The sequence below is a fragment of the Onychomys torridus genome, chromosome 9 (genome assembly GCF_903995425.1).
Source record: "Onychomys torridus chromosome 9, mOncTor1.1, whole genome shotgun sequence".
NCBI lineage: Eukaryota > Metazoa > Chordata > Mammalia > Rodentia > Cricetidae > Onychomys > Onychomys torridus.
In genome coordinates this window covers 21,728,195-21,742,522 of record NC_050451.1, presented here as the reverse complement: position 1 = coordinate 21,742,522, position 14,328 = coordinate 21,728,195, and the positions used below count along the sequence as shown (strand labels likewise).

At 41.7% G+C, this 14,328-nt stretch overlaps 1 protein-coding gene across 3 annotated transcripts; it reads right to left on the bottom strand.

Moving 5' to 3' along the window:
• Positions 1–88: 88 nt before the first annotated feature.
• On the bottom strand, positions 89–14,268 carry Thoc7 (THO complex 7). 3 transcript variants are annotated; one of them, XM_036199938.1, is made up of 8 exons: positions 14,134–14,268; positions 6,788–6,905; positions 6,046–6,173; positions 5,694–5,780; positions 2,435–2,492; positions 1,358–1,424; positions 1,201–1,270; positions 89–408 (listed from the first exon to the last, which is right to left on the bottom strand). In XM_036199938.1, exons 1-8 carry the CDS (start codon positions 14,150–14,152, stop codon positions 341–343), a joined length of 615 nt encoding a protein of 204 aa, XP_036055831.1. In that variant the 5' UTR covers positions 14,153–14,268; the 3' UTR covers positions 89–340. The 3 variants fall into 3 exon arrangements, with proteins under 3 accessions (XP_036055831.1, XP_036055828.1, XP_036055829.1); XM_036199935.1 differs by lacking the exon at positions 14,134–14,268 and adding an exon at positions 13,533–14,036; XM_036199936.1 differs by lacking the exons at positions 5,694–5,780; positions 14,134–14,268 and adding an exon at positions 13,533–14,038.
• Between the last annotated feature and the right edge of the window lie 60 nt (positions 14,269–14,328).

The window sequence follows — 14,328 nt, the reverse complement described above, 5'->3', positions numbered from 1 at the left end:
CATGTGCATCCCTGATGCGATCTTAGAGTCCTCGCCTGATTTTATAAGGCAACTGTTACTAGCTACTAGTTTTGAATAAGCACAAAGATCCAGCTTGAGACATTTTATTAAATATTTTCAGATGTTGAACTCTACCTTGAAGGATAAAAATGCATTTAAAAAATACACTCACACCAAACACATTTCCTTTGTGTGAAGAAATATGAGTGAGACATGAATTAATACTTAAAAGCAAAGCATTCCACTGCCAAAGCTGAAGTATCTCACAACCACAATAAGCTGAACTCAGTAAGCCCATGCAGCTTTTCACCATCCCTGCCAATGGCGACGGCCAGCCTGTCTAGGGCTTAGGGTCTGCTTCCATGGTACTTTCTTGAGCTTCATCCACCTCTGACAGCTTGTCATCATCTGTAAGAAGATGCAAAACCTCATTCAAAGTCGCCCATATTGCAGGCCCAGTGCATGCATGGAAAGTTTTACTTCGGATTAGCAATGACAAGTTAGGCTGCAAACAGCTCAACAGGTAATGGCACATCCATCTTGTTGACCTAAAGACTTAGGCTAGATCCTGCGACCCACACGGGGAAGAGGAGAACTGACTTCTACAGACTGTCCTCTGGCCTCTACACCCATGCCAGTTATGTATGCAACCCTCTCCCCAAAACACACACACACTTACCTTTTTTAAAAAGGCTTATTTGGTTATTCTTACTTATTACTGAGGATATAAAATTTGTGCGATAAGTTTCATTAAAAACAAACAAACCAAAATCTAGGTCTTAGACTGATTTTTTTGAAAATAATCAGACATCAGGGAACACAGAAAATTCCAGTTGGTTATAGCCACAAGATCAAGTTTTCAAAAATCTTGGTGTACCCTACTTGCTAGCCATGTAGGCAGCCTAACATATTGATGCCTTATAGTACCTTGCCTGTGTCCCAAATCATTGGCCAGGAAACACTCCCCATCAGCCCTTAAGTTGTCTTACGAGACACGTATGCAAAAGCACAGACTACAATGTTAGCGCCCTTCTGCATGCATACAGAAAGTTGAACAAAGGAGTGTTTTTTAATGCCATCCAGCTATACCACTAGATTTTGGAGGAGGACTCTTTAGCCGAAGTATTCTTCTAAAAGACACATGCCCTAATCATTTAAAATCTTCATAAGAAGTGATTTTGAAATGGTTTTTTTACTTACTCTCCAGTGTTTGTTGAAGTTCGTGGATGGTACTAAGAAGAACATGGAATTGTTTCCTTCTCAATTCCAGCTGTGTTAAGAAGGAAACAACTTACATAAGTTGGTTTACACACACACACACACACACACACACAGGATAATGGATATATTAAAATACCTTATCTTCAACACTTTCTTTAATATGAGAGAGATGCTCCAATTCTTTGCCCAGAGCCTCTAGCTCCCTGTGGGGGAAACAAGACAAAACAATGTTATATTTTGCTATTTAAGGGGAGAGAATTTATCAATGTAATATTTGTCCACTCAGTAACACTCAGCAAATGGAAGGGTTGAGGGCTGACTCAGCAGAGAGCACCTGCTTCTGCTCTCAGCACCCACACGGAGGTCCACACGGTCTGGAACCCTAGTCACAGGGTCTGACGCCCTTTCGGCTACTATGGACACCAGGCATGCAAATGGTTCATAGACATGCATGCAGACAAAGCATCCATAACATATAAAAGTAAAAAAGAAAAGAATAAGGAGTCTAACTTCTGTAGTAAGATTTTAGAAACTGAGAATGATTTCTGATCTCCTAAACTCTACTGTATTTATTACAACTATACTTTAAGATACAAATTTTAAAATGACATGAAAATATAGTTATATAGAATCAAACCCATGAACAGATATATTTTGCACACCAACTTCAGTTTCTATTTTGGTAAAGAAAGAAAAATTCAGCCAGTTAACTAACTCCTCTATGAACCTGACTCTCACTCAGTCTTTTCTATCTCATACCTATTTCTCTGTTCCACTTCCCAATCAGATACTCCATGTATCATTGTAATTTCTTTTAGATACATCTATTTGTATCTATGAATAATATACAGTATTAGTAAATAACATTTGAGAGGGAGTTTCTAATTTTCATAAATGAGATGTATGTTTCATAAATTGAAATTCTTTCACTGTCTGTTTTACTGTCTTGAGCTCTTTTAAAAATGTGTATCTAGCATAGTTTGTATTGGTATTCAGTGTTCTGTTATCGCACTAGAATAGAGTACACATATCCATTTCCTGAGGTAGTGCCACTGAAGAGAGACGAGAATCTAGTCAAGCAGCCTAAGAATACAGAACACTGAAAACATGACCGGCCCTTCCTTGTGATGGACGCCGTGTGCTTATCTGAAACGGAATATGCAGAGTGGATCTTCATCTGTACAAACAGCTCCCGATGACGCTCTAAACTTACTTTAATGTCTCATGCCTGTCTGGATGATGCTGAATCACTTTCGCCAAAGCATCATATTCTGAAAGACACAAAAATATTTGCCAAATTAATCAAACAAAATGCATAAATGAAAAATATTCTCTTTCCTAAATAAATAAAGAAATGACAATAATGAGCCAGGCTTGGAGGCGTAAGCACTGGGAGGCAGAGGCTGGTGGGTCTATGTTAGTTCAAGGCCAGCCTGGTCTACAAAGCACTGGGGAGGCAGAGGCTGGTGGGTCTATGTTAGTTCAAGGCTAGCCTGGTCTACAAAGCACTGGGGAGGCAGAGGCTGGTGGATCTATGTTAGTTCAAGGCCAGCCTGGTCTACAAAGCACTGGGGAGCAGAGGCTGGTGGATCTATATTAGTTCAAGGCTAGCCTGGTCTATAAAGCACATTCCAGGACAGCCAGGATGTTACATAGAGAACCTGTCTCAAAAAACAATAAATAAATAAGTAAGTAAATAAAATAAAAGATGATGGTGATGGAGAGTATTGACAACTTCCTTAATTCAATCATGATCACAATCTCATATAACTTATCAGTGTTCCAAACAGGGATTTTATCTCTCTCACTTCTGGTTTTCCATTTGTATGACAAAATATAAGAGGTTGGCAGCAGTATAAATGAACTTGGTATCACCACTGAATGACTGATTTGGAAAGGACCTTATTAACCACCCTCATCCAAACAAACAAACACATAGAAAAAACACTGAGGAAAATACATCCTTTTAGACCAGGGATGCTCAACCTATGGGTCTCAACCCCTTTGAGGGTGGCATATCAGATATTTTTACACTACGATTTATAACTAGCAAAATTACAGTTATGAATGGCAATGAAATAATTTTATCGTTGGGGGTACCAAAACATAAGGGTCACAGTGTTAGTGTTAGAAAGGATGAAAACTACTATGATCTAGTATCTAGATCATTCTAATGTTAGAAATTTCAGAAACTGAAGTTATTTAAAATTCATGTTATTATTTCTGCTCCACTGAAATCTGTACATTATTAAATCATGTATCTTCTGCTCACCTTTATTATAAAATTATAAATTAATTTTAAAACTTGTTCAAAAACTGTACAAACATTTTAAATCACTTAGAATTGATATTATTTTGTAAGCTGGTATATTTACTATAAATTAGCCACTGAAACTTCACCACACATCCTATAAATAGATGCAAAAACCACTTATTAAAAGGGGGGATTAAAAGCCGAGCAGTGGTGGTGCACAATTCTAGTCCCAGCACACGGGAGGCAGAGGCAGGAGGATCTCTGAGTTTGAGGCCAGCCTGGTCTACAAAGTGAGTTCCAGGATAGCCAGAGCTACACAGAGAAATCCTGTCTCAGGAAAAGAAAAGGGAGGTAGTGGTGACAGTGATAAGGTACTGACTGACTAGCTCACTAAAACATGCAACTCGTTGTTTTGGAACACAGTATATTAATTCAGTAAGACTGATTTTATTCTAATCTTTTTGCATTACAAAACAATATATTTTTCAGTATAAAACAAAATAGAAATGAAGACTCAAAGCCACAAAACCTCACCATCACCAAATAACTAACAATATTTTCTATTTCCATTTAGTTTTTCACAATGCTGTCATAGTTATGGTTATCATCCATCTATGCATGCATGTATGTATGTATGTATATGTCTGTCTATTCTTTTCTATCTATCTATCTATCTATCTATCTATCTATCTATCTATCTATCTATCTATGTATCATTAAGTTTCCACTAGACCCAGACTTATCTAGAATTTGTAATCCTCTTGCCTTAGCCAAGTGATGAAATTTCAAGTATGTACCACCAAGGACAGTTTAAATATTGCTCTTTATTTTTACTTCTTCCAACTTATATAATGGGAGGATCAATGTTCCTGCCATCAAAAATAATTTCTGAGGCTAGAAAGACAGCTCAGCAGTTAAGAACATATACTGTTATTTCACCCAAATTCAGTTCTCAGTTCATGTTCAGCTCACAACTGCCTCAACTCCAGAGATAAGATGGCCACTTGTGGCCTCCATAGGCACCTGCACTCATGTGTACATAGACACATACACAAAATTAAAATTATTTTCAAATATTTTATGAACCAGATGAAGACGATTCTAACTTTAAAAGACAAGACATTAGAATATAACTAAACTTTAGGCAGAGCCAGGTGGATCTCTGTGAGTTCAAGGCCAGCCTGGGCTACAGAGTGGGTTCCAGGAAAGGTGCAAAGCTACACAGAGAAACCCTGTCTCAAAAAACAAAAACAAAAAACCCCCTGAACTTTAGTCTATCTTTAAAAATATTCACATTTATTCTATTTTACTCTAGTGTACTTATGTATGTGGGATGCTATGACATAGAGAGGGACTCAGCTCTCTCCTTCTACCATGTGGGTCTTGGGGCTCAAACTCAGATGGCCATGCATGGTGGCAAGTGCTTTTGTCTAATGGGTCAACTTTCCTACCCCCTATACTTGAACTTTTCTACTAGGTAATTTTGTAGATAATGTTGCTTGCTTTGTGCTTAACAAAATGTTTACATTCTCTTCCATTTTTTGAAAGTAGCTTCAGCCGGGTGGCGGTGGCGCACACCTTTAATCCCAGCACTCAGGAGGCAGAGCCAAGCGATCTCTGTGTGTTCGAGGCCAGCCCAGTTTACAGAATGAGATCCAGAACAGGTACCAAAACTACACAGAGAAACCCTGTCTCAAAAAAACAAAAAGAAAGTAGCTTCATTAAACTAGCAAATAGCCGGGCGGTGGTAGCTGCACACCTGTAATCCCAGCACTCAGGAGGCAGAGGCAGGTGGGTCTCTGTGAGTTCGAGGCTGGCCTGGTCTACAGAGCTAGTCCAGGACAGGCTCCAAAGCTAGAGAAACCCTGCCTTGAAAAACCAAAATAAACAAACAAACTAGCAAATAAACACCTCAATCTGTCATAGAGCTCACCTTTGCAGATTAATCATAACAGTGCTTAGGAAAAAGGATCTGAAGACAGAAAAAAAAAAATCTGAGAAATACTTGGGCAACGAATAAAATTTAGCAAAATGAAATATTTTTCAGCATACCTTGCGTTGTCTATTTTAAGTAACAGAGTTTTAAGAATTAAATGTAATTGAGTCATTGTTTATAAACTGATTCACACTGCAGATTTTACTTTTCAATATTAAAAACTTCATGGAAATTGTACTTGGGAATAAAGTATCTGCACAAAGTCCTTCAAATCCTTCTCACCTTGTCGATTTTTCCGTATTCGCTTTGCTTGAAGAATTTGCTTTTTACACTCAGCAATTTTTTCATGTGCTCCCGCAATACTACATTCTATACAAAAAGGTAGTTTTAAGAAGGTAATTATAATAACATGTATAATCTGTGCTTTTAAGTACAAGTTCCACAGATACCACAATAGACACTGACATTCTACAACACACAGTGCTCCATTAACACATGACACTGTGGCAGCTGCCATTTGTCAGATCCTTTCTTACCACTGTAATTACCTAGACAGTTTTACTACAATGCAGGTATTATCAGATAGCTTTTCCTTCAAACCACACAAAAAATTATACAAAGAAAGATTATTTACCTATTTCTTTGTATATTTTTTCATAATTTTCCATTTCTCTGAGATTCATATCATATACCAGCAAAGTTTTGCCCATTGAAAATTCGCATTGAGACAGAGTGCTCAACATACGTTGGTACTGGCTATATCTAATGAAAAAGAGAGAGAATAAAAAACTGTAATCTATACAAACCAAGTTCTGACGTTTATTTGACTTATTATAATAGCTTAGAACATCTGCCCTTACTATTTGCTTTGCCAGCTATGGTGTGCTTGAACCTATACTATAGCCTGCTCTGGTTGCAAAGGCAAGATAAGACGACTGCTTTCCTTGACACAGGCTCAGGCCAAGTGACCCTTAACAATATTGTGATTAGGAGTTTTCTTCAAAATTCTGGTCTTGTCACAACTTTCCTACTCTATACAGTCATTTAAGCTGAAAGAAAATCCAGAAAAAACTTCCTAAAATTGATATGTAATCATTTTGCAGCAACTTATATATTCTTAACTTATTTATTAACAAAAGAGAAACCTTCCCTTAGAGATACTAAGCAAATACTGATTTGTGAAAAGCATCAAATTATGAAGCCTGCATTGAATCTTTATTTCTTCTTTGACTACTGAGCTTTCCACATGTAAAGGAATGCTTTTGATCAATCAAGGAGTGGCTGCACTGGACAGAGATGGTGAACAGAACCACTTCATATGGCCTTCACAAAACTCCCCCGGGACACTGGTCCAGAAACAGCAGTGGAAAAAGTACCCTTCCTCTTGGGATCCAGAGTTGCACCATTTAATGAAGCTTTTCACAAGGAGATTAATTCTCCGATCATCCCCAGCACCATCTCCATCAATCAGCAGACGCTTCCGAATGACTTCGTCTAGAGGAAAAAAGGGTAAGTGAGAATTAAAACAACATTTTGTTCTGAGTAATTCTCGACAACCAGTATCACCACTCATTCGATCATTCTAAAGGAAACTACTGAAATACAAGTATATTTAATGCCACCAGCTGGGCTGACACTTAAAAGCAAGAAGGTAAAATTGGTAAATTTATTTGCATCTTGCCATAATTAAAAATGTCTTTTTTTTTCCCCACAGAAAAGTGATTGTCTATGGTATGTCTGGCACTGTTCCAAGGGATGAGGTCACAGGTGAAACTCTGCCCTCAGAATTGGCATTCTATGGGTTGTTGAAATTTTCAGTACAACAGAAAGGCTAAGCCAATAACTGATAAGAGAATTACTTTTGAAAACACCTGTTTTCAACTAGCTAAGCGAGAGGCACTGACAAAAAAACAGACAGTAACTAAAACAATTTAAACTATGTGTTATGGTCATCCCAGGCGCACACTTTAAGATCTATGCATCTTTACATATGAATGCAGTACTCCAATTTGGAAAACATTCACAAGCCAAATAAACCAAATCACCAACCTGATTTTCCTCCACAGCTCAGGCTGCCCTGAAAGTATGTAGTTCAGTCAGCCTGCAACTCACAACAATCCTTCTGCTCAGCCTGCAAATTGCAGTTATAGGTGAGGTACCATGACAGGCTTCAAAATCATTTTCTTTTTTTTTTTTTTTTGAGACAGAGTCTCTCTCTATAGTCTTGGTTGCCCTGGAACTCATTCTTGAACTCAGAGATCACTCAACCTCTGCCTCTGGAGTGTTGGAATAAAAGGAGTGATGGCACGCCTAGCCTGACTTCAGTATTTTAAAACTGTTCCTATTAAACACTAACAAAAACTAGCGGCCCTTATTTTCATTGTCATAGCAACAAGAACTTGTACAAAAGGTGTGAGCAAAATTTGTACACAAGACGTAGGTGCAAATTCTGAGGATAGGAAGCCTTTCACTCTCAGTGCAGAAATATCCACATCAACACATACACTGAGGTGGCTGTGGTCGGTAAGAGTACACATTACAGATAAGTTGGGGGCAATCTGTCAGGGTGGGATTGGAGTGGCTCTTTATTAATATTTCTCAAAATTTCTAATGTAGGTTTCATTAGGCAGTATCAGACGTAGTTGAACTAAACAATATGTCATTTACACAGTTAACATTTTAATAATAAATGAAAAACATCCCAAATGTCTATAAGTGGGTGAACAAGTTTAACTTTTGGTATAAGAACATGATGGAGAATTATTAAGCTGGAAACCAAGAATGAGGAAACAGAGATAAATTAAGATAAAAGACAAAGAATGTATAGTATGCCGTCATTCAAATAAAAGTGGAAGTATATTTACATATGCTTGCATTTGCATAGACACCCTGGAATGATATATAAGAGCAAATAAAAGGGGTTATCAAGAGAGGGGCCAATAAAAAAATGGAGGACAGACTAGAAGATGGAGAAACATATACTTTGATTTGAGTACCTGAAGAGTACTCAAAATTTGGGAGTTATTCTGTTCTACAAGAAAGAATGCTAATAAAGTCTTCCCATTTCATGTCTCCTGGGGGATAGGTACACCAGAACCTTAGAGCCTAGATGAGGAAGACAATGCAATCCAACAATACAAATGGTAATATGCAGGTTACATTGTAAGAGGCTGGTCAGGAGGTTGGCAGGCCACATGCAGTTAGGAACTACATTGCCTAAGAAGAGGAGAATCCCAGGTTTCGGAAGGCAGGTTAGGACTGAGCAGGTGGGCTTGAGTGGGAAAGCTAGTCTGGCATTGCAGAGGCTTCTTATTTTTTATCTAGGCATTCTCAGACCCTCCTTGCACTTTGGTCCTATTCCTCTTGAAGCACATTTTTTCAAAGCTCTGAGCCAAAGTCAAACTTGGAGACAATGGTTTTGGTGATGTACCTAAAGTTTGCATTGTGTATGAGCACATGAGATCAACCTGAAACTTCAGGAAACAAAGAGTAAAACTATCTAGTTTGTAGGACTGGTGAGGAGCATCTGGAATACAACAGTGAAAGAAAATAATGCCTGTCCATAGGAAAATGCCCAAAACACACTACCTTTTTCTTTATGTTAAATTTTAACCCACAGAGGAGATAGATGGCTCAGTGGTTAAGAGCACTGACTGCTGTTTCAGAGGATCCGGGTTCAATTCCCAGGCCGTCTAGTGTGCGATCATGCCAGGATAAAATTGAAAAGAATTTTTTTTTTAACTCACAACTTTCAATGTCCTAAAACTTTACAGGAGTACATGAAGATAGTTATACAGCTATTTATCTATGTAGATACATGTTATGCAAAATTTTGCTCAGTTGTGAATGCTTGTCTCAAACTTACAGCAAGGTCACAGCATTCCTTTCTTAATGTTTTACAGACAGTTACTGCCTAGACAACTAGACAAGAGCTACTGCCATGACATATACCTTTAGAGTACTCTAACCAAGAGAAAGGTACATTCCCAGTTTGAGAATAGCTTCTCCTTAGTTTCTTAACACATATGACATGATCATTTTTATTTTTAGTTTAGGTCTATACTGAACATATCTAAAACTTTTTTTTAAAGATAGAGTTTCTCTGTGCATAGTCCTGGCTGGCAAAGCCATTCTGGCCTCAGAGATCCGCCTGCCTCTACCTCCAGAGTGCTGAAGAAAGGTGTGCACTTTCACCTCAGGGCTCCTAAAACATTTTGACTTCCTAAATTATCATGATTGAAGCCTTCTGTAAGTAATCTGGTTGCTTGTACTAATACCACCAGGCCTTGGAGCCCATTCTGTAAAACAAATAAGCAAAAGCAGTTTAGAAACTATTTTACTGATAATAACTTGAGGAGAAACTATGATCATATAAAGATAATGTTTACATAAATTCCTACTAGATTTATCATTATATTACCACCACTCAGTAGTTATTAAGGTGAATTATATATGCCCATTTGTTGCATTCCTCATGTCAGAACTCCTGTCCCCACCCTTCAGGAGTTTGAAATCATTAAGATGATTTTCAAGGCCAACAATACTAAGACTGTACTAAGGGAGACAGAATGAGTAAACAGGGTAGTTTGACTCTCATCTGAGATACTTACATCCCGTTTAAACAAACTGTTGATGGTAAAACCAAAATTAAGTTAAATTTTTTAAGCCAGACATGCCTACAATCCCAGCATAGCAAGCTAAAGCAGGAGGCTGTCAACTGTATAATGAGGATAAAACTCCAATTTTGTTTCGAAAAACTATCTTAGCTAAAAAGAAATGATTTCCTAGTTGAACCAGTCGACAGCCAATGGAGCAAACGGGATGAGTACTGGCACTGGCGAACAAAGGTGCTGAGTGCTGGGTCACTTGAAGTGAGCGCTGTAGGAGCCAACACTTCTACAGGGTTTGCTCCCATCCATCTCCACTCGCCGAGACGTGTACTGGCTTAGCTAAGAAACAGCCATTCAATTTCAAAGTGCTTCCATGAATTATCACACTGTACCCTTGAAATGACCCCATAAAGTCTGTGCTATTATTATTGTCCATTTGCAGATGACCAGTGTCATCTTTGCCTTCACTGGAAAATATATACAATTACATTATTGTATAGTTCCATTATTCTGTCATACTGTCTAAGAGCATTTTAAAATCATTTTAAATTTAATAAGTATACGTCCATGAAAGCTGTTAAAGTCAAACAGCTCTATTAAATGGAACACAGAATCACTTCTTACCTATTTTCTCACTTCCCATCTGTTGTTCTAGATATCAATATATCTATTTAATGTTCTCTGTACTACAAAAAGCGTTCTAACACAATTTAACATACTTTAAATTATCACCTACAACATATAAGCTGTTAGAATAACTTAAATTAACAGTGACATATCTTAACTGTTTTCAGTTGGCCAAACTTAGGAGTGGCTTCGCCAGACACGTGCTGCCCACTAAGTCACTAACTCCCCAGGACCTCCCCCATTTCCTCATCTAGACAGGACAATGCTGGTGATGGAGCTTAGCATACACACATACACAGACAGTGCACCTGATATCTATCTTCCAGGACCTCCCCCATTTCCTCATCAGACAGGACAATGCTGGTGATGGAGCTTAGCATACACACATACACAGACAGTACACCTGATATCTATCTTCCAGGACTTCCTCCCCCATTTCCTCATCTAGACAGGACAATGCTGGTGATGGAGCTTAGCATACACACATACACAGACAGTACACCTGATATCTATCTTCCAGGACCTCCCCCCCCCCATTTCCTCATCTAGACAGGACAATGCTGGTGATGGAGCTTAGCATACACACATACACAGACAATGCGCCTGATATCTATCTTCCAGGACCTCCTCCCCCCATTTCCTCATCTAGACAGGACAGTGCTGGTGATGGAGCTTAGCATACACACATACACAGACAGTACACCTGATATCTATCTTCCAGGACCTCCTCCCCCCATTTCCTCATCTAGACAGGACAATGCTGGTGATGGAGCTTAGCATACACACATACACAGACAGTGCACCTGATATCTATCTTCCAGGACCTCCCCCCCCCCCATTTCCCTCATCTAGACAGGACAATGCTGGTGATGGAGCTTAGCATACACACATACACAGTGCACCTGATATCTATCTTCCAGGACCTCCTCCCCCATTTCCTCATCTAGACAGGACAATGCTGGTGATGGAGCTTAGCATACACACATACACAGACAGTACACCTGATATCTATCTTCCAGGACCTCCTCCCCCATTTCCTCATCTAGACAGGACAATGCTGGTGATGGAGCTTAGCATACACACATACACAGACAGTACACCTGATATCTATCTTCCAGGACCTCCTCCTCTCTAGCTCCCTTCTGTACCTAGCACCTCATACTGGTTGACTGCTTACTTCAGTTCAGTTTTCTTCCCCCAAAATAAGTCAGGAAGGGCAATCAGTGCAGATGCAGTTCTCCATAGGTAGTGAAGTAGAGGCTAGGAAAATAACTTCTGCATGTAGAGATATTTACTGAATATAGCATGTGTTTGATTATTTCCAAAACAGCACTCCGAGGTAGATTTTATTAGTATCTTAATTTACAGAGAACAAAACTGATGCTTAAAGAAGCTAGGTACAAGGCCAGAAGCCAGAAGTTGTAAAGTGGGGTTCCTGTGCCCTCTAAGGATTAGGGGCTGAAGCTGGTAAGTTGGTAATTCATTATTCCTTCCCTTCCCTCACCCAACAAATTCATCACTCCTTTGGAGCAAGACATAAAATCATGCAGGTCAGATACATGAGATCATCTGACACCCCACCATATCCGACTGGTCCTGCCATTCGGCATGACTCTGCTTCCTTCCTGAATCCCCTTAGTTGGAGTGCTGGCCCACACCTTCACTGGCACCACCGCAGCAGGAGCTGAGATCAGACCACACTAGCCAGGCAGGGAGATGCCTCAACAGTTAAGAGAACTGGCTGTTCTTCCAGAGGTACGAGTTCAATTCCCAGCACCTATATACCAGCTCAGAACCAAGAACTTTCAGTCCTCCACAGACACCAGACACATGTGGTCCACAAGCATACATGCAGGCAACACACACACACAGTTAACAGAGAAGAGCCAGCTGGCTTGGAACTTAATACCACTGCAGCTCTGAACAAGCTACTTCATTTCTTTGGGTGCAGCTTCATCTATAAAACGGTGACAATTAGAACACTGCCTGACCCATGCTATAAGTACTATATAAATGTTAATGAAGGGGAGAGTGACTTTAGCAATCCCTTTCCCATTTCCTTAATATTCTCCACAAAGTAGAGTGGGTGTGTGCTTTTTAAATGCAAAGCTGGGGCTGAGGATGTAGATGAGGGTGTAAACCACTTTCCTAATGACAGGAGCATGGGTTCTGCCCCCAGCATCGCAAATACTTCAGTTATTTAGGTAAAAGCAGATGTGATCACACCACACTAATGTTTAAAACTTGGCCTGATGTGGTGGCAAGTACCCTTAGTCCCAGAACTCAAGAGGCAGAAACAGGCGGGTGGGGATCTCTGAGTTCCAGGCCAGCCTGATCTACATAGTAAGGCTACATAGAAAGACCTTATCTCACAAAATCCAAACCCCAAACCAAAGCAAACCAAAAAACCTTCCAATGGCTTCCCCTGACCTTAGAAATTCATGGCGCTTAACTTTTTCTAAGTTCTCACTAATTAGTACCTGACATGATTAATTTCTCTCGGCATTCTGGGACTTGTACAAGTGGTTGGTCACTTGTAATTCCGGCCCTAATGTGCCCATTTATCCTTCAAAGGAAGCGGGGAAGGAAGTCGTTTCAAGTTTTCCGGTCGCCAGCAGGTCCCGCAGGATAGAAGGAAAGGGTGAGGGGTGGGGGCCGAAAGAGCCGGCGCAGAGACACAGACACAACACAGATACCGCCACCCCCGCGCCAACTATTTGACGCTTACAGCCACCCAAACTGCAGACGTCAGGAGGAAACTGCTTTGCCTGTCGGCTCTGGGCTGCAAACCCCAAGTAAAGCACTGGCTGGAAGGAAGGGAAATGCCTCCTGAATAAACGAAACCGGAACGAAACACGGGTAAAATGTCTCTGTTCATCCCCACCTAGACACTTCCTCGACCAGTCCTCAAACTTGGGCCTCTCGTTGTCCTCAGTTTCTCCACTGGTGTCCATAGCGCCTGATCGCCTTCTCAAGACGGCCCCAGGCCACAGAACCCTTTCTACCGAAGTAGGCACCAAAGTCAGTTCTTGCTCCAGCTGCCCATCGCATCTGGCCACTTCCCCAGTGTCTCTTGTTTCAGCTCTCGGTCCACAGCCCAGCACCCCAGTTCCTCCAGGCCTCCGAAGCACCCTCCCCGCATGCGCTCCGTCCGTGAGCGGCCGCGGTCTGAGCCGCCGCGGTCTGCGCCCGGCTTCACCCGCGTGGCGCTCTACCCTGTAGGTCGCCCAGGTACACATCCCGCCCGGCCCTGCACACGCCCCTACTCCGGGCCGCAGCGCTCCCGGGGCCACCGCCGGCCTGTGGGCCCGGCCCAGCCCGGCCTGCGAAGCCCCCCAGGCGGGCCCTCGGCGCACGGCACCCCGCGGGCTCCCCGGGCTCCGCGAGCGGCCCTGCGCCGCTCCCCGCCGCGCGCCGCCCCGGGAGCCCCCCACCCCAGCCGGCCGGGATCGCGGCGCTGCCCCGCATGCCCGCGGCGGCCTCACCGTCAGTCACGGCTCCCATGGCGTGCGCGGCGGCGGCGGCGGCGGCGCGAGCTGAGGCGGCGGTTGGCGGCGGAGGTCAAACTCCCACAATGCAGCCGGGTAAACAGTCATGGAGGAGGAGGCGGCGGCGCCCGCGGCCGCCCTCTCCGACTCCTGAGCCGCGCCGCGCCGCCGCCGCCGCCGCCGCGGGACCCG